Raw genomic sequence first — 27,386 nt, forward strand, 5'->3', positions numbered from 1 at the left:
TGACCAAGGTCCCCACTGCCACCTTACCTCGAGCCCCGGAGGGTCTGCACCCCCAGCCCCTGGGCTCCAGGCCACCCCAGGCAGAGCCTGAGGGAGAAGGCACTGCCAGGGGTGATCTTTGCTGCCACCCAGTGGCTGCCAGGGGCAGCATGGCTGGGGCTGCCGGCCACCGCAGGACCACCCAGCCACAGGGTGGGAGACAGCAGGGGCCTCCAGGGACCAGCCAGCGGAAGCCCAGCACTGGGCCTCGAGAGCCGCCCCCCCGCTGGACTGTGTACCCTAGAGGCCATGCCTGAGGGCAATTGCGGACGGGGTCGGGGGGTGGTCAGGCCAGCTCTGGGCAGAACAGGACACCACCTTCCCGGGACTGCCTGGGGCTCGGCTGCCTCTCTGGCTCCGCCATTTCCGGGGAAGAGAAGGCGAGCCTCCCGCTGCCCCAGGCGTCCACCATCCAGCTCCTGCAGGGGTTTCTGGGCGGCCCTGCAGAGCACCTCCAGCACCATGTGGGCCCCACCGCGAGGCCCGTGCCCTCGGCGCTGTAAACCACACAGCCCCCGACACAGCAGCAGGCTCTGGGAGCCGGAGGCCCCTGCGCCCCAGCCTGCGCGGGCCCAGCCATGAGGCCCCCGGTCCTGAACACATGGCCCCAGGGACACACGTCTGGGGAGGCACCTGGGCCTGTTGGCGGCAGAGGCTGGGTGCCTAAAGGGCACAGCGTGGACTTCCAGGTTGGCAAACTTACGTAAAGAGCAGAGCCAATATTTCCATTTCACGGGTCAGACGGTCTGTGCCGTGAGCCACAGACGACAATGCAGCCTCACGGGTGTGACCCGACAAAGCACTTAGTGGCCAATGGGCTGGGGGTGGCCCTAGGGCTGCAGCCTGCCCACCCTGGAGCCCGTGCGGACACACCGCAGAAACGAGCTTTAGAAACACACACCCCAGGCCACGCGCGCCCGTAACCATCACCCGGCACGGGGCCACTGCCCCAAGGCTCCAGAGTCTCCGCCGACTCTCCAGACACAAAGGGCCCTGCTGGAGAGTCCATTCCTGTGAAGTGCCCGGAACAGGCAAATCCACACCGACAGGGCAGACAGGGCACGGCTGAGGGAGAGGGAGTGACCACCAAGGGCAGGGGGACACGGTGTCTCAGAACAAGACGGTGGCCGCACGCCGGGCGAGCACACTACTTGCCGCCTTAAAATGGCCACAGCGGATTTTACGCTGTGCACTGCACCTCAAAAAAAGTTTAAGAAAAGACAATGAGTTTGGATGTACAGTAACATGTAAAATTAATACCCAAGTCGTTAAATCCCTGGCATACCAACATTAAAAGGATGCTTCCAATAAATGATTGTAACACTTTAAAATCACAATGATACAACAGACAGAGGACGGCTTGTGCCCCGGCCCAGCGCCCTCAGCCCACTCGCCTGTGCTGTCCGGGCACCGGCAGGGCGAGCCTCCCCGCACGGCTGACACCCAGGCCTCCATGTTCGGCCCAGGCACCGGCGATGGGCCCTGGCCCTCTGCAGCTCAGGGACAGGGCCTCGCAGTCTTACCTATCACTTAGCATCGTGGCTTCCTGTCCCAAGCACACGTCCAGACAGGGAGCTCCTCCGGGAGGGAGCAGCCCGGCACACGGCCCGTGGCGGCCAGCGAGAAGGTCCTCTGAACTAAGGACATGTTCACCACACAGAAAGAAGGCTCTGTACCCAGGGCATTTCAGGTGGCCTCTGAGACGCCCCAGGACCCCCACGTCCTGGGGCTCTCGCTGAGCGGAGGTAGCACCCAGTGGTTCGTGTCCAAGCAAACAGTGTGGCGTCGCGCTCCAAGGTCAGGCTACAGAGACGGTGGCCGCCATCATGGGGGCCCCATTGTTTGCCGGCTGGCCCACCTCCCTGCAGAGAAGCCCATGTAGCAGGAACCCAGGACAGCCGCTGACGAGGCACGTGCACCGAAAGGGGAAGACATGCGACTGAAGCAGAAAGTGCACGGGTCACCAGACGGCCAGCCACGTGGCGGGAGCAACAACTTGTGGGGCTGAAAACACAACTGCCCAAAACACAGCAGCAGGACAGTCAAAGCAAGAGGGATGCGGCCAGGATGCCAGCGGCCCCAGGTTCTGATTCTGTCCAGGAGGAAGGTCAAGACCTGGATGACCTTCACACTTTATGATGGGAGGGTGCTCGGTACAACTGCTGGGGTCCCCACTTATGGATCTGAATAAGGGACACAAGGCACCGGCTCGGGTGACACAAGGAATAAATGAAAACCCACCAAATGTAAAAGCTGAAGGTCAGGTTAGGAAAACCACTCTAGTCTGCTGAAGACCTACTGTGTGAGGTTCCAGAGAGACTCAGCATGAAAGGATGTAAGACGTTCGCCTGCTGAGCTCCACTTCCAGGCAGAGGCGTGTCAAAGCCACCAGTCCCGTGGCAGCAAGAGAGACGCAGCCAAATTCAAGCCCTGCTCTGTCACGGGGCCGGTGAGGGGCCAAGTTCCAGAGAGAGAGCTGCCTTTCCTGGCGGGCAGAGCCTCACCAGCAACCTTCACACCAGGCTGCGACCCAGCTGGCGCCACGGGTCTGCCTGCAGGGACCGGGGGAGTCAGCCAGTCTTGGGCCACGGCATGAACCACCCACGGTCGGACGTGTGTGAAGCCAGAGCCCAGAGGGAAGAAGAGAGGGTGCGGCAGAAAGCTACCCTGAGCTTCATTCCTACATATGTCACGGCCAACTTGCTGGGAACCAAAAATGAAGAGAAAATCTTAAAAGCTTCCAGGAAAAACAAAACAACCCAGGATACATTTTGGACAGGGAAAACAGTGAAACCACTCTGACTTCTCATTGAAAGCTATCCAAGCCAGGAGGCAATGGAACTGTTTCTTTAACGTACAGGAAAAGAAGACGAGCCAGAATTCTGTATCTGGCAAAATGATCCTTCAAAAATTAAGGCAAAAGGAATGTATTTTCAGATAAATGAAGGCTGAGACAGCATCCCTGATTACAACAAATGTTAAAGAAAAATTTTCAGGGGCACCTGGCTGGCTCAGCAGGTGGAGCGTACAACTCTCAATTTCAGGGTTCTAAGTTCGGGTCCCACCCTGGGTGTAGAGATGACTTAAAAACAAAATCTTTAAAAAGAAAAGAAAAATTTTCAGGCTGAAGACAAATGATACCTGAAGGAAACTCAGGTCCACTGGAAGGAATGAAGGGCTGGCAAACATGGAGGCCAAAAGAAAGATGGCACATCTACACCCACATGAGGCCAAATAGAATGGGAGCAAAAGCATCGCTAGAGACAGACAGCACTGGTTTGTAATTATAAAAGGTTCAATGCAACAGCAATATATAATAATTCTAAATGCAAATGCAAGAACAAACCACCAGGAGAAATGGACAAATCAGCCACCAGAGTCTAACAGGCTTCAGTACTTGATGCATCAGGTAGACAAAAAATTCAGTAAGGATGTAGATTTGTACAATAAATCTGGACCTAACAGACATACACACAATGCTGCAGACATTTTCAGAATATAGTTTCTTTTCAAGCACGGGTGGAATATCTATAAAAGTTGGCCATGTTAGGCCAGAAAGTTTCAATAAATTTCTTACTATAAGGCAGGTGTTAGGTATCAAGAGCAAAAAAACTCCACAGACCCCACCCCACACCCTGCAGGACGGCCGCTTTCAAAGGAGCGGAGACCGACAAGCCTTGGCGAGGACGTGGGGCAACCGGAACCCCGTGCACCGTGGGGTGCAGCCGCTGTGGAAAACACCGTGGAGGGTCCTCAAAACCCTAAGCACAGAATAGGCCCACGGCCCAGCCATTCCACGTCTGGGTGTGCTCCCCGGAGAACGGAGAGCAGGGTCTGGATGAGAGGCCGGCACCCCTGTGTTCACGGCAGCATCATGCACAGCAGCTGAGACAGGGAAGCACCCCCGTGTCCGTGGACGGGTGGACGGATGGACAGACGGACAGATGGACAGATGGACGGATGGATGGATGGACGGATGGACAGATGGACAGATGGAGGATAGACGGATGGACAGATAGAAGGATGGATGGATGGATGGACAGATGGAAAGATGGACAGAGAGACAACATAGATGGACAGATGGATGGACAGGCAGATGGAAGGATGGACAGACGGGCGGACAGATGGATGGATGGACAGATGGATGGATGGATGGATGAAGGGACGGATGGACAGATGGAGGACAGATGGATGGACATATAGAAGGATGGATGGATGGACAGATGGGAAGATGGATGGACAGACGACAGATAGATGAACAAATGGATGGATGGACAGATGGATGGACAGATGGAAGGATGGATGGACAGATAGATGATGGACACATGGATGAATGGATAGATTAATGGACAGATGGACAGACGGATGGATGGACAATGGACAGATGGATGGACAGATGGAGAGATGAAAAGATGGATGGACAGATGGAAAGATGGACAAACAGACGGATGAATGGATGGGTTGATGGATGGATGGATGAATGGATGGACGGACGGATGGACAGATGGATGGACAGATAAACAAAACGGACAACAATCCACACGATGGAGTGTTATTCAGCCTTAAACAGGGAGGAGGTGCAGGCACCTGCCACCACCTGGGTGAACCCTGAGGACACTGGGCTCAGTGACATGAGCCAGCCCCAAAGGGACAACACTGGATGGTCTCACTCCCGTGAGTCCCCAGAGGAGTCAGATCATAGAGACAGAAAGTGGATGGTGGGTGTCGGGGAGCTGGGGACGGGAGAGATGGGGAGCTAGTGTTTCCTGGGGGCAGTCTGGGAAGACGAACAAGTTCTGGAGGTGGAGGGTGAATGAATTCACAATCAACATTGTGAATGTGCCTGATGCCACTGAACCACCCACTTAAAATGATTACAATGGTACATTTTATGTGTATTTTACCACAATAAAAAAATTGGACATAGGGTCTTTAAAGCAATTGTTAGGGTAAAATGAGGTCCCTGGGGTGGGCACTAATCCAATGTGACTGGTGTCCTTATAAGAGAAGATGAGGACACAGACACTCACAGAGGGACGACCACGTAAGGACACGGGAGAGGCCTCAGGGGGAGCCCACCCACACCTGGATCTCAGACTCCCAGCCTCCAGGGCTCTGAGAGAAGCAATGTTCCCCAGGCCGTGGTCATTGTTGCAGCAGCCCTAGAAAACTCATATACAGATTAAAGAAGAAATACCATATGACCATCTCAACAGATGAATAAAAATAATAACATCTACTCCTAATTTTGTGTAATTAGCAAACTAGGAATTAAATTGAACTTTCTGTTTGAAAATTGCCGGGTCCTCTCCAGCACTCCACACACCTGCTCCGGCTGCTCCAGAGGGACGATGGGAGCCGCAGGACAAGCCTGCCCTCCGCTGCAGCCTGTGCTGGGCCCAGCGTCCCCCAGGCCACCCGGTGATGGGCCCTGTCAATAGCAGACCTGGCCATCCGGGGTGTGGGGTCAGGAACATCATTGCGAACACAACGGGGATCCCGGCTCCACTGGGAGAGGAGGCCGGCCTGTCAGACCACCGTGGGCGGCCCAGACCTCACCCAGAGACCCAGGATCGGGGGACACAGCTAGAGCGAGGACAAGGGCCTGCAGTCCTCTTGTGAATGTCCTTGACCGGGTGGCAGTCACCTGGTCAGAAACCATAGAACATGCTACATGCTACATGCTACATGCATATGCGTACGCATGCAGTCATGTGGGCAGAGCGGCACGCGCACGTGGACCCACGTGTGGGCATGTGTACGCATACATGGGGCTTACACATGCGTGTGCTTGCACACACAGGGAGGCACACACACGTGCACATGTGCCTCACTGCATCCCAAACAACCAAACATCTACAGGGCTCATTATTTAAAACAATACAACCAACCTAAAAATTAATCAAAGGATCTAAAAGAGAAGCCAGATGATTTGGAAATTCAAAAGTGCTCGCCTAAATAACTCCTAGGTCAGAGAGTAAATAAAAGTCTCCAGGACAGATTTACAGCCGTCCAGAAAAGGGAGACCGCACGTCCGCGGAGCCAGCTTCGGGAGGGGCTGGTGGGGAATTCACAACCTTAAATGCTTTTATTACTGAGCAAGAGAGACTGATAATAAATGCACTAAACATTCGACACAAGGAGGGAAAACAGACAATAAAGTAAATCCACGGGAGCAGGAGGGGTAAAGATAAAGGCGAATTAATGAATTGGAAACAAGAAAAATGGAAGAACTCATCAGTAAATCCAAGAGCCGGTCCTCAAAATAAATAAACAAAATAAAGCAACCTCTGGCCAGGAGCGAGAGAAGTGGGGCCGCGAGGGCCGTGCACAAGGACTGGGAGCTGCGGAGACGCAGTGACGAGCTAACACGTCGGATCTTCTTGACGAAATGGGCCATTTTCCAGGACAATATAAATTAACAAAAGTAACTTAACGAGGCTTAAAGAAGCTATATCCGCAACTGCAAAAAAATAGAAAAAGCACGCGACTGGACGTCGGGTGACAGGGACGGGCTTCCCGTCCGACGTGACACCAGGGCCGAAGGCGGGAGGGCTGGCACAGCCGGGGGGCCGAGGTCAGGGGCGCAGGGAGAGGGAGTGAGGGGCTCGGCTCGCCGGGCTGCCGCCCCTGTGAGAGAACCAGGGCCCCCTCCCTCGCGGTCTGGAGGGCAGGGACGAAGGCTGCAGGAGCCTGACCCTGCTTGCCCATGCCCTTGACCTCGGGGTGCGGTGGGAGCGCCCTGAGCTTCTTCAAGCACACGGGACCCGTGTGGGCGGCAGGAGAGCAGGCGGGGCCTACTGCCCGGGCGGGCCCAGCTGAGGCTCCCAGTGGCCCTGAGGGCTCCGTCCCCGGCCCCCCAGCCCTCCCCACACCACCTAAAAGGGCGGGCATGGGAGCAGGGAGAGGAGGCTCTCGGAGACCTGCCCCGGGGGCTTGTCCGCCACCGTGGCCACAGCGGTCAGCGGACGGCCATCAGCAGCGCCCCCATCCCTGCCCGCGTCTGATTTCACGTCAGGATCACACTTGGGTATTTCGCAGCACTTGCCTCCAAAGCCAGCCTGCGCTGGTGCCTTCCATACGGGAAGGTGTTGAACCACAGCTTTTCACACTACGCTTCCCGGGACCAGCCCTGGCGTCTCTCTTCCCCGCTGGGTGGTTGGCGCTATTTCTCCAGGAACATGTCATTGCTTCCAAGTCGCTTGGACCAGCCGCACTCTCTTCACGGCCTGCACGGCCCCTCCGCGTTCCGAAGACAACCTGCTCGCCCCCGGCCCTTCCCGGTACAGCTCCTGACCCGTCCCTTCTGGCAAAGCGCCTGCTCTTAGGATTGCGCTCCCTCTTTTCCCTTCAGCTTTGCTCGTTCATCCCCCACATTCAGGGGTCAGCAAATGACAGTGTGGGGATGAAATCGGGGGGGGGACACCACCTGCACTCCCCAAATCCAAAATATTTACTTCCTTTCAAGGGCATCTGCTGACCTCTGCCTTGTTTTTTTTTTTTTTAAAGATTTTATTTATTTATTTGAGAGAGAGAATGAGAGACAGAGAGCCCGAGAGGGGGGAGGGTCAGAGGGAGAAGCAGACTCCCCGCCGAGCAGGGAGCCCGATGCGGGACTCGATCTCGGGACTCCAGGACCACGACCTGAGCCGAAGGCAGTCGCCCAACTGACTGAGCCACCCAGGCGCCCCTCTGCCTTGTTCTTAAATTGGAAGCTAAGCTGGCTGATTTCCCACTCATTTCTTCTAACGTAATCACATAGGGCTATAGATGTCCTTCTTTCTACAACCTAAGATACATTTGACAAGTTTTGATATGTACCGTTTTCAGGACCATTCAGTTTAAAGTATTGTCTAACTTGGATGATTTCTTCTTTGGCCAATGAGTTAGGTAAAGTGCATTTTTAAATTTCCCAAACACACAAGGTTTTGTTTGCTATCTTTTTGTTATCAGGATGTGGCAAGAAAATATGGTGTGGGTGATACCAATGACACCGAGGCCCCTTCAACCTCCCCCCACCCGTTACTGCCCCACAGCCCCGTGGCCAGGCTCTGCTGGCCCAGGGACCTCGCCCCCACCTCACCCCCGCCCCACCAGATCCACAGGTCGGCCCCGGAGCAAAGTTCTGAGTGGGGACACTGGCTCTATGCAGCTAAGTACACAGAGCCTATCTCCCGAAATTCAACCCAAAACACAACCTCCCAGTTGTGCTGGAAATCCAATGCAGGGATCCTGGGACCCAAGTCACGTGCCCACCAAGGGCGTGCCTGTGGGTCCCAGAGGCTCTCTGGCCAGGTGGTGGCTCTGGGGACGCTGGTGATGCCCGTGGGCACCAGCTTGACCCCCAAAGGCCCCTCTCAGAAACTGCCAAAGGCTTCTTTGCATTGCAGGTGGCCCGCAGGCTCGGGTCCCACACCAGACCCACACGTGGCCAGACGTCTGCCAGCCCCGGGAGGCCGCTGAGGACCGAAGGACCAAAGGGCTCGGGGTCCCAGGGGAAACGGCTCTGCCGCACCTGGATCATCTATCTCTCCTCTTCGGGTTAAAGCCAGACAGCTCCAAACAGCCCCCCTACCCCATCCCATCCAGGCAACACCCCGGAGGGGCCCAGACACCAGTATTTTCTAAACTCCCCATGGTTGAGACCACTAACTGGCCAGGCGGACTGTTCTAGAACAAACTCTGTCTCTGACGTCTGACTCTGGCCACAGCACGTCTGCTGAGACGCAGGGCGCCTGCTCCCTCAGGAGGCCTTCCAGTGAGTGAACAAGATGAACGGGCATCTCCGGAATCTCAGGGACCCTCGGACGACAGCCAAGAGTGGAAGGAAAAAAGTTCTTCGACGGTCACTGGAGAAGCCATGATGGCCACTTCCGACTCCCAGGAGTGCACGTCAGCCACGTGGCAGGAGGTCAGTGCAGGGTGGGCCTGAGGGATCGGTGGTGGGCTGTAGGACCCCCCATCCCGCAGGGAAGGGGCCAGCGGGCAGGCCCAAAAAAGCCCGGCGTCCTGCAGACCGGCACCTCCTGTCTACGTCCGCACCAGGGACAGCGGTCCCCGTGCATGGCTGTGAGCTTGGAAAATGTTCTCGGTGCGGGGGAGATCAAGAAAATTTCTCTGAAGGTTATTGCTGTTTTCTTTCACTACCACAGACTGCGCCCTCCTACTCAAAACTCCTGAGGTCAGAGTCTCAGGGACAAACCCCCCATGTCATTAAATGAAAACCCTGTGCTGCACGAGACCCACAGGCCCGAGGCCCAACTGCTTTCAGCCAGAAACAAACACGGGGAAGCAAACGCCTTTTATTGAAGTCAGACCAGGTGCTGCCAGGACCACCATCCCAGAGCTCCTGAGCACACAGGCACCACCGCCTGGCGCTCCGAAGAGGTGACGGGCAGCAGCAGGCCGGCTGCTCGGCACTCACGGACCCCCGCGCCCTGCACGGCAGGGGTTTTAGAAAAAGAACGCACACCTGTGCTGGGATCGGCCCGCAGCCTCCCGTTTCATAGAATGCCCTTCCGAAAATTCGTTCAAAATACAGCAGCTTTCTCCAGAACTGTAAAAGCCATAAAAATCCAAAATACTTCTTTAGGAAAAACTGGATCAAAATTACACCTAATGTTCAAAGTTCTGCGTAGCCCAGCTCCTGTCCGTGAGCCGGGAAGAAACTGGGGGCAGTGGCCCCGGACCCCCCGCCGGGGGTCAGTTGCTCTCGATCTGCCCCAGGTCCAGCTCGCCGCGGCCGGGAGGGAAGGCCCCCTCCTCCCCAGCGCTCTCCCAGTCACTGGGGTCGCCGCCACTCCCGCCCTCGCCCTCAGCGGCCATGGGCTCCCAAGAGGCCCACGGGCCGGGGCCGGTGCAGCAGGGGCTGGGGCACACGCCCAGTGGTCTGGAGCCGGGAGTGATGATGCCCGTGGGGCCGCGTGGGGCATACGGGGCCAGCTTCACTTGGCTGTCATCCTCCTCTTCGTCTTCATAATCAAGGGAACAAAGGCTTTTTGAATTTTTTAAAGTCTGAAACAGAAAAGATACGAGCTTAAAGCACATCCACGGGGTTACACTGACCCAGGAGTGGATCCCCAAATTCACATACAGCGTCTGGTCCCCGTGCATCAGCCACACACCACACTCAGGCCCGCCCGGCATGGCAGGCCTCCGGCGGCTGGCCGGCATGCTGCCTGCTGAGACCTGACTCCCTGGATGGGCCGGCACTGCCTTTCTGCCCCCTGCCCCCAGCCAGATCTTCGCCGGGCTGTTAAAGATGGAGGCTGCCGGGCTCTCCCCCAACTGCAGACAGAGCCCTGTCCACTCAGGTGGCACCTCTCCTTGGCTATCCCACCAGGCTCCTAAGACCCAGCAGGCCACCCCAGCCCTGGTGCTGGGAGCATGTGCCGGCCTCCCCGCTCCACCCCTGGCCACAGCCCACCTCCAGACCACACACGACAGCAGCCCCCTTGGCCCGACCAGGGCCCCATCTCCCTGACACCAGCCCCCCAGCCCTCGCCCTGAACTCCTGGCCCGGCATCTTGGGGCAGCACATGCATGTGGGCCACTGCACACCTACCCCGCTGCTGGAGCGGCCTCCCAAGCTGGCCCCACGTGGCTCCACCTGCCCCAGTGTGACCTCAGCAACTCTGGGGTCAGCCTCCTCTCTGGAGCCACACCCAGGCTGCCCCCACACAGGTGTCAGCACGTGGTTCGGGGCTTCTAAGGAGCATCTGCGCACACAGGGTGGGGCAATGCGCAAGCCTGGACCAGCCGCGGGGACACAGCCGCTCCCGCACTCTGACCTGGGCTCCGGCACCTACATCTGAGGGCCCAGAACACAAGCTGAGCAACTGAAACCCAACCGAAACCCAAAGAGCCAAGATGTGCCTCATAACGACCATCTCTTTGGCTAGAAAATTTCCTAGAAACAGTGCCACAGTGAATTCAAGTAAATAAATGCTTCCCCCTCTTTGAAATCAGCACTTTTAAGGAAATTATTTGGCTCTATAAAACAAACAACCTGACTTTTCTTGTTGTTCTATAATAACTAAGCCACTGAAAAATAAAATTCTAAGGATTCAACCTTTAAAGATACAACTGGTCACAAAGTTTGGTCACAGAATGAGGACCCATGAAATAACTCCTTTATTCAAATCAAGGTGGATGTGACAGTAGCGGTCACTTCTTGAGGACCTGGCCTGTCTCCGCAGGGCCCCTTGCCTGCCTGGCCCCCCAGCCTCCTGGTCTTGCTCTGTCCCTGTGCTGGGCCATGTGTGGATGGCGCCGACCCCACGGCACACATGCGAGCTAGCAGTGGCCAGACAGGTGGCGGGAGGACCGCCGCAGAGAGGTCCTCTGTCGCTGGGCCACGAGCCCATCTAAGGGCCACAGCTGGAAAACGGCAGGCTCTGCGCAAGTCCACTCAGGCCGCCTGGGAGACACGGCAGCCACTCAACGAAACCACACACACAGAGCTGTGACCTACACTCTGAGCATCAGCCACATGGCCCCAAAAGGGGTGTTGCCCGCCCCCTCGGTCGGGGGTGAGCCACCACACAACGCTGGGGATGATGGGAAGCCAGGCTGTGAGGCCCATTCGGAGTGGCCTGGGCCACACTGCCACGTGTGACCCTGGACAGTCCTGCCGCTGCTGCCGTCACTCTGGTTTCAGGTTACCCGCATCGAAGCACATGAACACAAAATATCTTCTTTCAAATATCAAAGGTCAAGACTTTTGAGTTATAAATCAGGGGCTCTAGATGTTACAGGGTCCTTCCACTTGTGTGCCATCTGGGGGGACCGCTGCAGCCCCAGAGCCAGGCCCCGGCTTCCTGTGGGGTATGAGCAGGTGCCCTGTGCTTCCACCACCCCAAGCCGACGTACCAGCTCCAGCTAAGCTGATGAGACTGAAGGGAAATTAGGAACGTGCCTGTGAGCCATCCCAAATTCTCTTCAGCGACCATCCGGGGCCTGGCCAGCCACGTGTGCACTGTCCAAGACGTCAGGCCATCTCCCAACCACAGCACACGGATCTGTGCTCCTGGAGAGCACAGCCCCAGCTTCGTGAGGGAGCTCACTGCGTCTCTGCTCAGCCAGATCACACCCTGCCCATGGGGGCCCAGCCGGCCGGAAGGCCAGGGCTGAGCAGGAGCCCTGGGGGGGCCCCCAGCTGCCTGCAGGTGCCTGAAGCCCAGCACCCACGAGCACCTGTCCCACCAGGGGTCCAGCTGTGGAGAGAAATGCGGACGCACCAGCAACGGGAAGCCCCATGGGGCCCACGGGGCAAACCCGAGCGCCGTCCTCAGCCAGCTGCGGGAGAGGCCTGCGGGGCTCGGAATGTCCACACCACACATGGGATGTGCACAAGCAGGTGTGTGTGTGTGCAGGGGTGCTGAGCACGTCAGAGCGTGCTGGGTGAGGGAGCTGTAACAAGGAAGCCAGCTGAGAAGCAACAGGATCCCTAGACCGCCCTCCCCCACTTCCGGGCAAGCGCTCCCCTCAACCTTCACAGGAGTGGGGGCGATTCGGGACAGCAAGGACTGGAGGGTCTCAGCCTGGGGAAGGGGCCAACACGTGCAAACAGAGGCCGAGCGAACATCTGCACCCTGAGCACAGAGCCCCGGCCCTGAGTCAGCTCCCAGCCTGCCCAGGCGGGGACTGGAAGTGTTCTCCACGGAACTTGACCCCAAAGCAAACTCAGAGAGATGGGGACATGGGGGGGTCCCCCTCCAGCACGCAGGAGACCCAGGTAGCCCCCCCAGAAAGCTCAGGCCAAAGGGCCACACCCACAAGACAGAGCCCTCTGGTCCAAAACCCGGTCGACAGGAAGTGTCACAGAACGCCCGCGGCCTCTAACCGGGAAGACAGGTGAGGCTGGAACCAGGTAGGACACAATCTGGGGGAGCAAGCAGCGCAGGGGCAAGAAACACCCCCAAACCTAAGTCCACTACCAACGTCCCTGGAGAGAGGGCTCCAGCCCTGAAGCGGGGCCAGCAGGAGGCCCGACATCGGGCCAGCTGGAGTCACAGAGGCCACAGGCACCGGGGCGGCGAGAGCCAGGGAATGTGCACGCACCACCCGATCCCCCACCCCACAATCCAGGAAACCACCTGATAGGGCCCCACACTCGGCACTACTGACAAAACAAACACACCAGGTCTGTCACCCAGAAACCCCAGAGTGCGCAGGGCAGAGAGGAAGTGAGTCCGAGCCGCGCCACCTGTCTCGCGGCAACGCTGGGCCAGAAGGTAACCAGCAGCGCCAGAGCCTGAAGGAAGCTGGTCCCACAGACAGCGGAATATAAACCCTTTCGGATTCACAAGGTCTCCCAAGCTGCTCCACCAAATGAGACCGTGGCAAGGAGGTGCCAGCCGTGTGCCGAGAAGGCTGGTGAGGAGCCGGACGGCCCCCACGCCCAGACACCGCAGCCCGCGCGCAAAGCCCAGGGTGCCTCCCGCCCATGCCTCATACCCCACCACTCACAGAGCACCTGCTGGGCCGCCTGGGGCCTCTGGGGATGCTCCTGTCATCATTCCAAGATCTGTGCTGACCCCACAGGAGAAGGCTCAAGCGGGCCTGTTGGGCACCCACTCCCACAGTCCTTCCCCTACCTCATGCCCAGGAGCTGGACCCTGCGCGTCCCACACCATATGCCTGAACTGGCGCCCATACCTGACCGTAGCATCTGCTCTGGACCCTACTGCCCACACCTGAGCCCAACATCTACATCTGACCCTCGACCCCGCTTGCCCACACCTGACACTTGACCCCAGCGCCCACACCTGACCCCAGCACTGACTTTGAAGTGGGGACCAGAGTGTGATCCTGAGGCCTGGTTGGAGTCCCCCCTTGCCCACAGGGCAGTGCAGTGTTCATATTCATCACCTTGCACCTAAATGTAAGTAACAAAATAATACGGTAATGGAATAAGAAAAGTAGGAAAGTAGAGTAGATATGATACACCTACTATAGAATAGGTCGTTCAACTTCGGGGAACGCGAGCGCGTAAATAGAAGGAGAAAGTAAAGTGCAGACACAAGCTGCTCAGACTGAGAACCCGAAGCACACGGGGAAGGGACAGGCCCTCAGAAGACGGAGCAAAGCCCCATCTCTGCAGGCGCCCCAACAAAGCCCAGCCTCCCCACCCCAAGTGCCAGTGGGTGGCAGGGCCAGGCCCCACACACGGGCACACTCACACGCACTCCTAACACCCCAGCGGCCGCACTGCCCGCCGTGCCTCCTGGACGGTGGTGACAGCGACAGACCCGTGTTCTCCAGCGCCTTTTCCGCCACGAGCCCCCAGGGGGCGCTGCAGCGAGCGTGCCAGAGCACGCAAGACGAGGCCACAGCCACAGGACAGCAAGCCCGTGACTCTAGGGCCACGGATGCCACGGTCTGTTCAGTAAGTCCCAAATCTCCAGTAACCACAACGGACTGAAGGGCAAGGAGTCCATCCGCCTGCAGAGCCCCCTCACCTGCGTGTCCCCGGCCTCCCTGCCGGCCACCCCTACACTCCCTGACCCGGAGAACGGGGTCTCCCTCCTCCGCCCCACGTGCTCAGGCCTCTGCCCACCCTGGTCTAGACGGTCAGGAAAGGGTCGTGAACACCCCAATCTGTCCAACCCCAGCCGACCCACCTGCTCGCTAGCTGCGCCCTTGTCACAACTAACTCGTTCAACCATCTACGCGGGGGCTTTGGGACAAGATGCCACGAGTCACCACCCAGCCGTGCACTCGGGCCGCGAGTTGTGCCCTTGTCCTCGCGAGGGGACCCTCCCGCAGAGAAGAGTCACAGCTAGCGTCCCTGCCACAGCCCCCAAAGCACCATGTGTGTGACAAAAATAGGCAAGAACCAACACGCTTCTGTGGCAAAGCGACAGAAACCCACACTTGACCAACAAGCTGTGGGTCCCCGGGCCCGCCAGGCCACGCGGGACAGGCCGGTGGCTCCAGACAGCTGAAGTGTGTGAACGCACCGCCGTGCGCCCCCGACTGCAAACACCCTCCTCGGGTGCCGAGTCTGGCACGGAGGCCACGCTGAGCCAGAGGCAGGGAGCTACGTGTCCAAAGCACAGGCTGGAGCAGCTTCTCAATCACACTGTAGAAAGCTGAAGATCGCCTGCACATCTGAAAAGCTTCTGAAAGCCCTGAAAACACAAATTTCATAAAAAACAGCACCTGTGCCCATTCTCTGCTGGAACCATGACTGATCGGCACATTTTCCATAATGATATTTTTTTTTCAACTTTGAAACCTAGCTTTGCGAATAAATATTAAAAATTCTATATGCTTTTCTGTGGAAACAATCGCTTACCCGGAATGAGGATTCAGGGGGCAGCAGTGCCCCCTCCTTGCTGACCAAAGCCAACCCTCAGGCCATGCTTGGCGGGTGGTGGGCTGCTCAGCCATCCAGCGTACCACGTCTAGGCCTGCGGTCAAGGACCCTGTGCTCCCCCTGGCTTCAAGTCAAGGCACAGAACCGGCGTACTGAGGTTGGGGGCATCAGGCCAGGGCACGCACACGTGGGAAGGATGCGGTCCCACCTGCGCTTACACAGAGAGCAAGAGCCACCGAGAAGCTCCTGTCACTGCTCACGGCCACACCTTCACATGGACAACAGACGCACCCAAAGGCAGGCCCCGGGACAGCCATCTAAAGCCTGCCACATTCTGCCCTGAGTCTCCCCCGCTGTGCTTTGTCCAGGCCCGCTCCGAGAAGCCTTGTGTCCATGTGAAACCACCTCAAGATAAGGGAACATTCGGGGTCTCCAGCTACGAACCTGACGGGATGTGCCCACTTCCCACAACCAGCAACATGCTTCCTAGAGCGGACCCCCCGCCCCTGGGCAGCAAAGCACATGAGGGTGCACGGGACGTCTGGGCACACACGTGGCGCCCAGCAACGCGTGGGGCCTCTGCACCCCCAGCCGCCCCCAGAGCCTGACAGCCCGCGCCCGCCTCCCACAGCCTGTCCTCCAGCACTCAAGGGTCACATCCACACTTCCAAAAGTGTTTTTAAGTTTCCTGCTCCCTTGCGTTTATACATTAACCACAAATACCCACGAGTGCCCATCCCACTTGTAGGCGACATCAAGTTGAACACGCTGTGCCCGAGAAACCCACAGGTCTCGCCCAAAACATCAGTCACCAAACCCAGCCAATTAGCCCTTAACAGCTCGACTGCTGCTTCTACCCCTTTGTACGTTTTAAGACAACGGAGTTTCCCAGATACCTGCTGATACAGTAAGAGGTACACATTTGGCCTCTACCCACTCCTGGTTCCCACCATCTAAAACCCTTGGAACTTTTGCGTGCCGGGGTGAGGGGTGCCTTTTGTGATTCATAACAAGCCCCATTCAACCACACCAGGGGTTTAGGCTAATGTAACCCCTGGGGGCCCCTAGTGGGCTTCTGGATGGGGCAGTGGACAGAATGACCACACTGGGCTTAGTGGGTTGGACTTTAAGTCCCCCACCCCCACACCCCTTCCAGGGGCAGAGAGGGGATGGAGAGGCAGTCAATCTCAATGGCCAGCGAGCTCATCAGTCACACCTGGGCAGTGGAACCTCCATAAATCCCCTGCCCAGGGGGTGGGGGGATCTGGAGGGCTCCCAGGTTGGGGAGCACGTCTGGGTGCTGGGCAGGGGGGAGCTCTGCACCCCTTGCCCCATACCTTGCCCTCGGGATGGTCCCGAGTTGTGTCCTTCATGATAAATGGGTCACGAGTTAGTATAAGGTGCTTTCCGCAGTTCTGCAAGCCGTTCTAGCCAATTACGGAACCCGAGGAGGGGGTGGTGGGAACTCCGATTTGTAGATGGCGGTTGGGAGGTATGGGAGGCGTCTGAAGCACGGGTGGTCTTGTGAGGCTGCAGGGTCTGCACTCAGGGCAGCTGGTGTCAGAATGGCGCCAACTGTCAGACACCCGCCGGCGTCTGCAGAGCTGTGCACACTGGGCACCAGAGACGGTCTAAGTAGAAAGCATCACGCTGAGATGCCCTCTGTTTCCAGAGGTGGCCGGGAGCTGGAGAAGGACAGGGCTCCAGCCCGACCGACGTCTGGGCTGGGTGCTGGCCTCCATCCCCCAGGTCACCATCAGGAGCGTCCGTCAGCTATCACAACTGCTCACAACGCCTGTCTGCATATGTTTGATTATTCAACACATCAGGAGTAAAAGAGACAGCTACAAACGCACCAGAGTAAAGATTTTAAAAGTCCTAGGAGATACAATGAGCAACTTCGTGCCCCAAACTGACACCTTAAATGCAATGCCATTTCCCAGAAAGTGGTAACTTCAGGAAGCCCTAGTAGATTGCCCCAGAGACACTGAGTGTGCAGGTCTGCTCACCTCCACACACACCCCGGGCCCAGATGGTGTCCCGGTGAGCCCCCAGCAAACCTCACACGTGATGGCTTGGGAGTGGCTCATCTGGCCCTGTTGAGCCTGCGGGTGACACAGCCCCACGGAGCATGAGTGCACAGGGGACCCTGAGTGGAGCCGCCCAGCGGAGCTGCTCCTGGATGCCTGATCCGTGGACGCCACGTGGGCTAAATGTGGGCTGTGACGCAGTAACCCTGGCGAGGTGCCAGGCTAAACAAGGCACCAGGCCGGTGAGGCTGGGGCCTCGGGCAGAGGGGCTGTCAGATGCTGGGGCAGGCTCAGGGGACCTCAAGGGTCCAAGGGCAGAGGGCACCCGATGATACATCAGCAACGAGGGAAAACGTTTTAGAAAGACAAGCAGGGCACCTGGGTGGCTCAGTTGGCTGAGCATCCGACTCTTGGTTTTGGCTCAGGTCAGGATCTCAGGGTATGAGATCGAGCCCCATGGCAGGCTCTGCGCTCAGCGGGGGATTCTCTAGCCCTCTCCCTCTGCCCCTCCCCAACCCACGCCCATGCTGCTCATGTGCTCACGCTCTCTCGCTCTCTCTCTAAAAAAAGACAGACAAGCAGGCTTCACATCTCCTGGGCTCCTTTCCTTGGGGCTGCCGGTGCCAGCGCCCCACCCGACTCTGCACCCTGCCCTTCTGCTTCTAGCCGGCCTGCCCACCTGACTGCTGAACCCCATTCACTGCCCCGTCTTGCAGCCCAGCTCGCCGACTCTGCCCCATGGGCTCCCATACAGAAAGGCAGTCACGGCCGTCCCACGCCAGGGAGGGCAGGGAACCCGAGAGCCATGGGGGCCTGTGGGGCCAGGAACCCGAGACGTCTACATGCACACACACAGACACATGCACGAGGCTGAGGACGGCTCACACCCCGCCCAGGCGGGCAGGAAACACGGCCATGGGGACGCTGCAACCTCAGGCCCAGCCAGGCCCAGAGCGCCTTTCCGGGCAGCTGGGCTCCCGCCGAGGGGCGGAGACCACCAAGGCTGGGGTGGGCCAATCTGGCCGCAGAGCCGCCCCGCGCCGCAGGGTGGCGCCCGTGAGGTGAGCACAGCAGAAACAAGACGATCCTCACCCGTGTCATTTTCAGAAAGTCCAAGGACGGGCGCGGCCAGCAGGCGCTCTCCTCACGCCTGCGCTTGCGCCGACACTTCCTCCCGACCAGCACACAAGGCTGTGAGCGGCACCGGAGCAGGCCCAGCCGCCGGCCCAATTCAGGCGTGGACGAGGGGCTGCTGCCGGCGGAGGGCGGGGGTGTGCCCACTTCCACCAGGTGCTCCTGCGACAGGGACAGGCGGCGCCTGCAGGACAGAGCGCAGGGTCCTGCGGGTCGCCAGGGTGGGCCCGGGCCACCCTCACTGCCGTCCGGGCAGCCGCCGCCAGCTGAAGGCGGCCGGGGCACGGGGGGCGAGGTGGGGCCGGCCACCGGGGCGGTACGGCCCAGCAGTGTGGCGCTCCCGGGCAGGCTGGCAGCCAGGCTTTCCCGCAGCGTGGCGCGCCCGCCGCTGTGGCACCGCCTCTTGGACACCGGCGTCCAGACCTTGGAGCCGCCGGGGCGCCAGGGGGAGCGGCAGCGTGCCAGTTCATCCGGCTCTGACAGGGAGCGGCAGTGGCGCTTGGTAGGTGGTGCCGAGGGGGGCCCTGTGCTCTCCCTGAGGTCTGTGGCGCTCACGGCACCCAGGCCTGTGTCTGGGCCACGTGTGCCCGTGGCCGTCTGGCTCCCGACGGGCCATCCTCCACTTAAGACCTTCCAGGGGCGCCTGTCTTCTGAGGAAACACAAAAGAGAAGAGACGAGTGAGCAGGAGACAAGGCACAGTCTTTGCCAGGCCCCGAGGCCCCTGCCTGGCTGGGGACACGGCCTGACACTAAGCCTCACATGACTCCTCTGCCACAGACCCGGTCAGCGCCGGCCCTGCCTGCATTCCCCCCTGGTCAGCTCAGCCCAGGAGCCAGCCTCACTTTCCAAGGAAGACACGTCTCAACGAGGCCAGCTACCCACTCCCTGAAGATGACCAGAGCACACCACTCTCCTTTCCGGTTCATGGAAAGACTTGCCCTGCGTCACCCACTTCTCTGTCCATGGCCCAGGCCTCCTCCAGGTGTGCGACCTCACCTGCAAGACCCCCGCCCACCAGGCTGCTTCCAGGCGGCTGGTGCCCCTTTAGCACGTGGGCCACGGTGCCCCTCGCCTCCTCTCCGGGAGGCAGCCCTGTTTCGCGAAATTGGAGGCACAGCCACAGCACAAAGCAGGCAGGGACTGTGCAGAGGGCCAGTACCCCCACCCCCAGCCTCCACTTCCTCACGTCATGTGGCTCCTGGGAGTCTCACACGAGACACTGAGAATCCGGGGTCAGCATGCACTCCCGCAGACCCACATGTGAGCGCACACCATGCAAGCACCAGGGGCTCCCTCTGCCGGCAATGCCCCGGGAGCAGCCCACTCCAGCCCTTCCTCCACACACCCCTTGGGTGCCCAGACCCCGAATGCACCCAACAGGGCCGCCATCATGAGCTTTGCTGCATTGGGGGCTGAGGGCAGAGCCAGGTGAGTGGGTCTCCAGGGACTCCTAGTGTGGAAGCAAGGTGCACCATGAAACCCTAACTCCCACTGACCCGGCTGAGAGTCCGCTCAGCAACCCCATGACTCCGGCCACTCAGCATTCACTACCAGTTGGGAAACTGGGCATGGAGGCAGTGGGACCCCAAGGGAAGAGGACCGCTGTGGGGAAAGGCATGAGCAAAGGCCCTGGGGTGACCCTGGGCAGCAAAGAGGCAGGGTCAGACCCCCTGGGAATCCCTGTTGAGGACTGGCCCCATGTGCAGGGTGGACTCCCACTGAGGACACAGTGCCTAGGGCCCAGTGCTGGGCTCACACTTCCTACCTCCATCCGTTCACAAAAGAATTTGGTAAAAATAACCTTCATTTCACTAGTCTGGAGAGCCACCTAACACAGCGCCCCTGCCAATGGCTTCTGAGTGCCACCCTACAGCCGTGGTGCCCAGGGCCGGCAGAGAGAGGACCTGCACTCGAGTCAGACCCCAGCTAACATGCTTCACCACAGCCTGTCATCCAGAGCCAAAGTTACCAGGAGTGGAGGGCGACAGGCTCTGCACACACACACGCACTTGGAGGGGCCTTTCAGGTGGTGGGGGCCAAGTCCCAACGCGCACTGATGGCCCAGTGTGGGCCACACAGGAGCTACACACGGACCCCGTGCCGCGCCCGACCCCGCCCTGCTCTCCCTTCAGCGGCCACGGGGCCCCACAGGGCGGGCCTCGACCTCACACAGCCAGCACCTCTCCGGGAGGGCCCAGCGGCCCGGCACCTGCCACACTGGAGGCAGAGGCCGGGCCACGCCCTGACCGCCAGCCCAGCAGGCTGGGCATCACCCTCCAGGTCCACATCCGCACGCTCCACGCACCGTCCCTGGCCCATGGCCACAGCAGCTCTGGAGGATGGGTCAGGGCTTCGAACACTTACCGTTGCTCTCAAAAGGGAACAAATGACCCCTGTTGCTCAGTGTCCCAGCAGAACGCTGTAAATGACAAGAAAAACCAGTATGAACACCGTGGACATGGACACAGAACTCACAACAGCATGAAGTCAGGTAACGCAATGATCTCATCCCTATGGGTCAGTGCTGTTTTTCCCCAACGCTGCATTTTTGGCAATGAAAAGGAAAAGCATGGACCCCGGCATAAATCCTTTTCTTAATCAAGATTCTTTTTTTTTTTTTAAAGATTGTATTTATGTATTTGACAGAGAGAGACACAGCGAGAGGGAGCACAAGCAGGGGGAGTGGCAGAGGGAGAAGCAGGCTTCCCGCTGAGCAGGGAGCCGGATGCAGGGGCTCGATCCCAGGACCCCGGGATCACGGCCTAAGCCGAAGGCAGATGCCCAATGACTGAGCCACCCAGGCGCCGCTTAATCAAGATTCTTAAAGGCCGAACAACACACAGCTGAGGGAAAGGAATCGAAGGCCACGTGCACAGCACCGTGTGCTCCTGCCCAGGCAGCCCTCCCGCAGCCAGCCAGGCTGCCCTCACGGCCTCTCCACTCAGGCCCTCTCCCGCACGGACCGGCCCCTGGCCAGGCCCCCTGAGGGCTGCTCGGGGTCTCAGCTGTGATCTGCCCCCACGGCGCCTGAGGGGGGGCTGCTCGCCTGTGTCTGTCTGCTTTTGCAGGCTCCCCCCACCCAGCCCCAGGGGTGCCATCATCCAGCTGGGTCTCTGGGGCAAGCCCCCGGTGCTGTGGGGACACAGAACCATCCTGTGGGGTCCGGGAGCCGTCGCTGTTCAACTGTCTCTGCCTTCCCACCTCCACCAGCAACCCCAAACCCCCCAAGGCCCTCCCAGTGCCCCCAACCCCCATGCCCCCCACTCCGGGCCGGGTTGGCCAGCCCCTGTCCCCCAGGTGAGCCCAGGCACAAGCACCTTCCCAGGGCTGCCGTCCCCACAGCAGGAAACCTGAACAGAAGCATCGTCCACCAAGGAGAGGCTCCAGCAGCTCCCACACAGGAGGCCCAGGTCACAGCTCAGCGTGCAGGCACACAGCGGCCGCGTGGCACAGCAGGGGACGTGGGTTTTGTGGACAGCGCCTGTGCTGGGGAGCGGATCAGGGCTAGCCGGGGGCCTCTCTGTGGGAAGACAGCTGCGGCATTGTGGGCCTCCACATCCAGAACAGGACTGTACAGCCTGCCTCGTGCTGAGGAGCCCTGACCAGACGAGGCCGCCCCTGAACACGCCCTGGGATACCAGGGGGCGCTAAGACCACAGGCTGGCACCGAGGCCGGCCCGGCCCCGCCATACCCGAGCCCAGGGACGGCCCGTGCAGCACGCGGCCTGCAGTCCACTCCCCTGAGCAACCTTGTTGGGGGCAGGCCGGCTCCTCTGTGTAAGCCTCGGTCTCCCCACCTGGGGCTGGAGTGAGAGTGGGACACACATGCAGGGCGGCTCCTGGGCTATGTGTGAGTAACGAAATCCACCGACTGATGGTGGACAAAGGGCAGCCATTTCCAGAAAGGGCACTGGGTCAACCACACATCCGTGCAAAAAAAAAAAGAAAACCCACTCTTGGCCTGGTCTCATCCCACACACAAGACTCAGCTCCAGGGAGAGTGCAGTCTTCAAGCTAAAGTAAAACAGATGCTTCTAGAAGAAAACAGGAGAATAACTTCAAGACTCAGGGTAGCAAAGATTTCTTAAGTGAGATATAAAAACACACTAACTTACACGGGTGCTTCCATCTATGTTGAAAATAGAATTTCTGTTCACTGAAAGTCACCCGTGACAAGGCAAACCGTAAGATAGGAGAAAATATTTGCGAAATATTTTCAAGTCAAAAAAGATCATAGCAGGATGTATCAACGACTTCCCACAGATCAGTAAAAATAAAAGGCACACGATCCAACAGAAAAATGGCCAAAGACCTGAAGTCACTCACAATTGGCCACTGGGCAGAACAAGAGGTGCAATCTCCCTCGTCATCCGGGGAAAGTGGTCCGAGCCTGGGGGACACGGCACCAGGCGTGCCCAGTGGCCGGGCCAAGGTGCAGGCCAGGGCACTGCTGGGAGAGCCGGCCACAGGAGACCGCACGCGCTCAGCAGCCAGAGCCTGGGAAGAGCCCAAACGTCCATGGAAGGAAGACAGAGACCACCCCGCAGAGGAAAGGAAGGAAGGAAGCGCCAACCACCACGGACCTGATGAGTCCCTCCTGAGTTCCCGCCAGGGAAAGAAGCCAGACTCCAAAGTACAAGCTGCCGCGCTTCTGGGACGAGCCAGGACAGGCCACGTGGGGCCCTGAGAAGGCCAGAACCTGTCTGGGTGGTGACAGCGTTCCCAGTGTGCACCACCCGCAAAACTCATCCAACCGAACTCATCAAACCCAACCTGCACGTTCCACTGTGTGCAAAGTCTACCTCACTAAAAAAGCGTATTTTCAACAAAAGGTTTTTAGAAGCCAGACTCCTCACCATCCAAGCCTGTACCTGCATAGCTGGACACAACGGCACGCCGACAGCCCACACCACAGCGAGTGATACTGAACCTCCTGACCGTCCGCCCCCAGTGCACCCCCAGCTCGCGACCCTCCTCCTCAGCGCCCCCCACCACAGCGCAGTGGAGTGGGCCTGCTACCCTGACCTGCTCTGGGCCCGCCCTCACGAGAACAGAAGCCCAGGCACCTGCTGCCATGGGCCTGCCGCCCACCAAGGGTCCAGCCCTGGCCGCCCTATGTCAACTCTCAACACCCCCACACTGCCTTCTTGTTCTACCGTCCACCAGCACGGGCTAGGGGCTCCCTAGGCTGCCTGCCTGCAGAGAAACCACACTCCCACCTGACATCTGGAGCCACTCCCACATTCACTGAACCACCTCAACAAGTTCTGTTGGATCCTGCCGGCATTTCGGCGGGCCGGGCTGCGTGCAGTGACTCCTTGCCCACCCACCTGCTTGCACATCCTCCTCCCCTGAGGCCCCAAGACCCCCCCTCCTCTGCAGTACACAGCCCCCACCACACCTCCTCTCCTCTCTGCCGCCCCTGCAGCTCCACACAGCCCGCACCTGCCGTCCCAGGGCTGGCTGTGTCTATCTTCCCAGGAGAACACAAGCCCCTCGGGAAGGGCAGCGCATGGTGATGCCACGGCCTCAGGTTGTAAACAAACGAACCAGAGAAGCTACAGCTCACTTGAGAACTGTAGGGTACTGGGATTTTTATCAGAACTGCAACAAGACTTGGGGCGCCTGGGCGGCCCAGTCATTAAGCGTCTGCCTTCGGTTCAGGTCAAGGGTCCTGGGATCAAGCCCTGCATCGGGCTCCATGCTCCGCGGGAAGCCTGCTTCTCCCTCTCCCACTCCCCCTGCTTGTGTTCCCTCTCTCTGTCAAATAAATAAAATTTTTTTAAAAATCTTAAAAAAAAAAAAAGAACTGCAACAAGCCTTCAGCGGGTGAATGGTACGCCCTTACGTGAGTGCAACTACTCCGCTAAACCACGAAACCACCCGGATGCCTCTCCAGGGCATCATGAGGAGCAAAAAAGGCCCCTCCCCAAAGGTCATGGACTTCGCACAGATCATCCTTGAAATGACAAATCACGGAGACGGGAGAGCTTGGTTGGAGGGAGCGCGGTGTGGCCACAGAGGGTCCACGTGAGGGACGGCTGACACTCAGGTCACTGAGTTCGCTCTCTATCTATGCTGCCCCACACAACGGTCAGCAGTTACGGAAATTTAAACTTCAATTATATAAAATACAAATTCAGCTCCCCATCACCCCAGCCACATCTCAGGGCCCAATAACCACATGCTTTAAGGAGCCACATACTTGGACAGCGGGGAGCATTCCCGTCACCACAGAACGTGCCCCCGGACAGAGCTGCCCCAGGTCGCCCGCCCACACTCACTGGGGCAGCCAGCATTCGCCGACACGAACCAGTGCACCAGCTATGGAAAATACCAGAAGCCGGAAGACACGGCCTAATTTCTCAAGGCACTCACCGTCCTGTCTGGGCAGGGGAAGGGGCAGTGGGAACCGGACACACCTCATGTGCTTCTAGGCCTTTTTGGTCACAGTTAGACCAGCCTATGTCCCCCGAGCCTCACAGAGGCAATGCAGGAAGAGCCGACCTCACCCCGGTGATCAGAAGGAAGTGGGAATGTACCTGAGGCCAGAGAAAAAGGACCATAAAATGAAGGAGCCAGCCCCACTGAACGGGGTGAGGACAGAGAGGACACAGGGTCTACTGGCACATCCACGAAGAGGCACTAAGCACAGCATGGCCAGGCGCACAGAGCACTCCCCACACCTGGGCTGACTGAGCAATGGTACACAGGGGACACTGACCCTCGAGACAAATGTCAGCTCTCTGGCTGACAGGGCAGAGACCCTCAAAAGGGATTAACCCCTCAGGACTGGATGAGATGTCCCTGTTGGGCCTCCCGCTCCCACCACCTGCGCCTGACCACGCAGCAAGTGACAGTACTCGGGGAGGGATTCATGAGTGACCGGAGTGGCACACAGCTAGAGAGACAAAGGCACCAAATGTTTAGTGATTTCCAATTTTATTTACATTTAACTATCTTGAATTTTAGTTTTAAAACTAATAATTCAATTTTTTGGAAAACTTTTCAGTGTGCTTAGAACAACTGGAGTATGTGAAATCTACTTTTTCAACTATAAATTTCATGAAATCTAAATACAGATCAAATATTTCTATAATGAAAATTGGTGTCCAAATTGAGATCTGCTGCATCTGTAATGTACACACTAGGTTTCAAAGACTTTGTTTTTAAAAATGTAAACTTTTGACAAGGGTGCCAAAGACCACTCAAGGGGAAGGAAGAGTCTTCAACAGATGGTGCTGGGTCAACTGGGATCCACACACAAAAGAACGAAGTTGGGCCCCTACCTCACACCACACACTAAAAGTAGCTCAAAAGGGATCAAAGACCCAAATGTAAGAGCTAAAACTATAAAACTTTTAGAGAAAATGTAAGAATAAATCTTCACGACCTAGGACTCGGCCAAGGTTCTTAGATATGACACTAAAAGCACAGGTGACAAAAGGAAAAAGAGATCGGCTGGACTTCGATAAAATAAAAGCTTTTGTGCTTCAAAGAACACTATTAAGAAAAACACCCACAGAATAGAAAAACGTTTTTTCAAATCACATATCCAATTAGGGATCAGACTATACAAAGAATTCTAACAACTCAAAAATAAAAAGACAGAAAACCCACATTTTCAACGGGCAAAGGACTTGAAGACCTATTTCTTCAAAGAAGATTCAACGACGGCCAGCAGGCACGGGAAAAGCGCTTGACGTCACCAGTCGGGAGAGACGCACAGCTCAAAGCACAAGGAGACCGCACCTCCTGGGTGGCGAGGCTCCAAAAGAGGGACAATTGCAGGTGTTGAGGAGGAAGTGGAGAGCTCAGGGCCCCCCGCCTGGCGGGCTGTATGACGGTGCAGCCGTGCAGAGAAGAGCTCGGTGTCTCGGAAGGTTAAATGGAGTTACAGTACGACCCACAGGTCCCACTGCCGGACGAACACTAAGAGAAATGAAGACGTCTGTCCAATCAGAAACCTGCACACAAACACTTGGCGCAGCAGCACTGAAAACAGCGGACAAGTAGAAGCAACCCAAATGTCCACTGACAGACAAACGGCAGACAGAACGCAGTCTAACCAGCGGGGTCTGACCACGCCCAGTCTAGAACTTCCTGGGATGAGGGGCAGCCGTCTGCACTGCCTACTAGGGCGGCCACTGGCCACACCAAACACGGGGGCACCTGACGTGTGTCCAGTGCAAATGCAAAATAGCATTGTTCGTTACGCTTAATTCTAATTAACTTTAATTTCTATTTGAAAAGCCACATGGAACTAGAGGCCGCCACACAGGGCACAGGGCAGTCTGCGCAACACACCCGGGACAGGGGACACCTGAGAAGACATCTGTAGAGACGTATACGGAAATACTCCGAGGAAAACCATCCAGAACTCGCTCTAAGACAGCCGCAGGAGGGGCGTGGCTGAAGGCACAGACGGAACAAGGGACAGGGGCTGACAGTGCTGACCTCAAGGTCTCTAACGCTCGACTCCAACCTATGTTCAGATTTTGCCATGAAAATACTAACGTCAGTCACCTTCGAAAACTTCAATTTCTATTCTTATACAACAAATTGGCTTTTTAACTACCGACTCCTTTCAGTGAACGTTACGAGTAGCGTGTGCTGAGACACGTGCAGGTAGCGTCGGGGAACTGGCTCACAGGTAAACCGCTGACCCTCAGGGACACAGATTCCAAGTTCCCTCTGCAGAGCTGACCACACCATCCTTACTATAAAGTGACATTGGAGAGCCACATAAACTAAAAGCCCAACATCAAATGGGTGACAGAGACGACAGAGGCTTCTTGCTCAAAAAGAGAGGGCCATTTGTGCCTTCCGTTGCCTGTAAATTACACCTCATTTTTAAAAG

The 27,386-nt window shown here is 57.9% G+C and overlaps 1 protein-coding gene across 8 annotated transcripts in view; it reads right to left on the minus strand.

The window, feature by feature from the left end:
- Nucleotides 1-9,325: 9,325 nt before the first annotated feature.
- FAM53A (family with sequence similarity 53 member A) overlaps nucleotides 9,326-27,386 on the minus strand; it is a 31,247-nt gene continuing 13,186 nt past the window's right edge. For 7 of the 8 annotated variants that reach the window (XM_025887525.2, XM_025887527.2, XM_025887526.2 and 4 more), the window contains 3 exons: nucleotides 20,891-20,945; nucleotides 18,484-19,175; nucleotides 9,326-10,053 (listed from right to left, as the gene is read on the minus strand). In XM_025887525.2, coding sequence (XP_025743310.1) covers nucleotides 9,742-10,053; nucleotides 18,484-19,175; nucleotides 20,891-20,945 — 1,059 coding nt within the window. In that variant the 3' untranslated portion in view covers nucleotides 9,326-9,741. The remainder of the gene's footprint in view (nucleotides 10,054-18,483; nucleotides 19,176-20,890; nucleotides 20,946-27,386) is intronic. The other variant, XM_073891301.1, reaches the window with a different exon arrangement.

Source organism: Callorhinus ursinus, unplaced genomic scaffold (genome assembly GCF_003265705.2).
Source record: "Callorhinus ursinus isolate GAN/ISIS: 27379988/994484 unplaced genomic scaffold, GSC_fseal_2.0 scaffold4, whole genome shotgun sequence".
Taxonomy (NCBI): domain Eukaryota; kingdom Metazoa; phylum Chordata; class Mammalia; order Carnivora; family Otariidae; genus Callorhinus; species Callorhinus ursinus.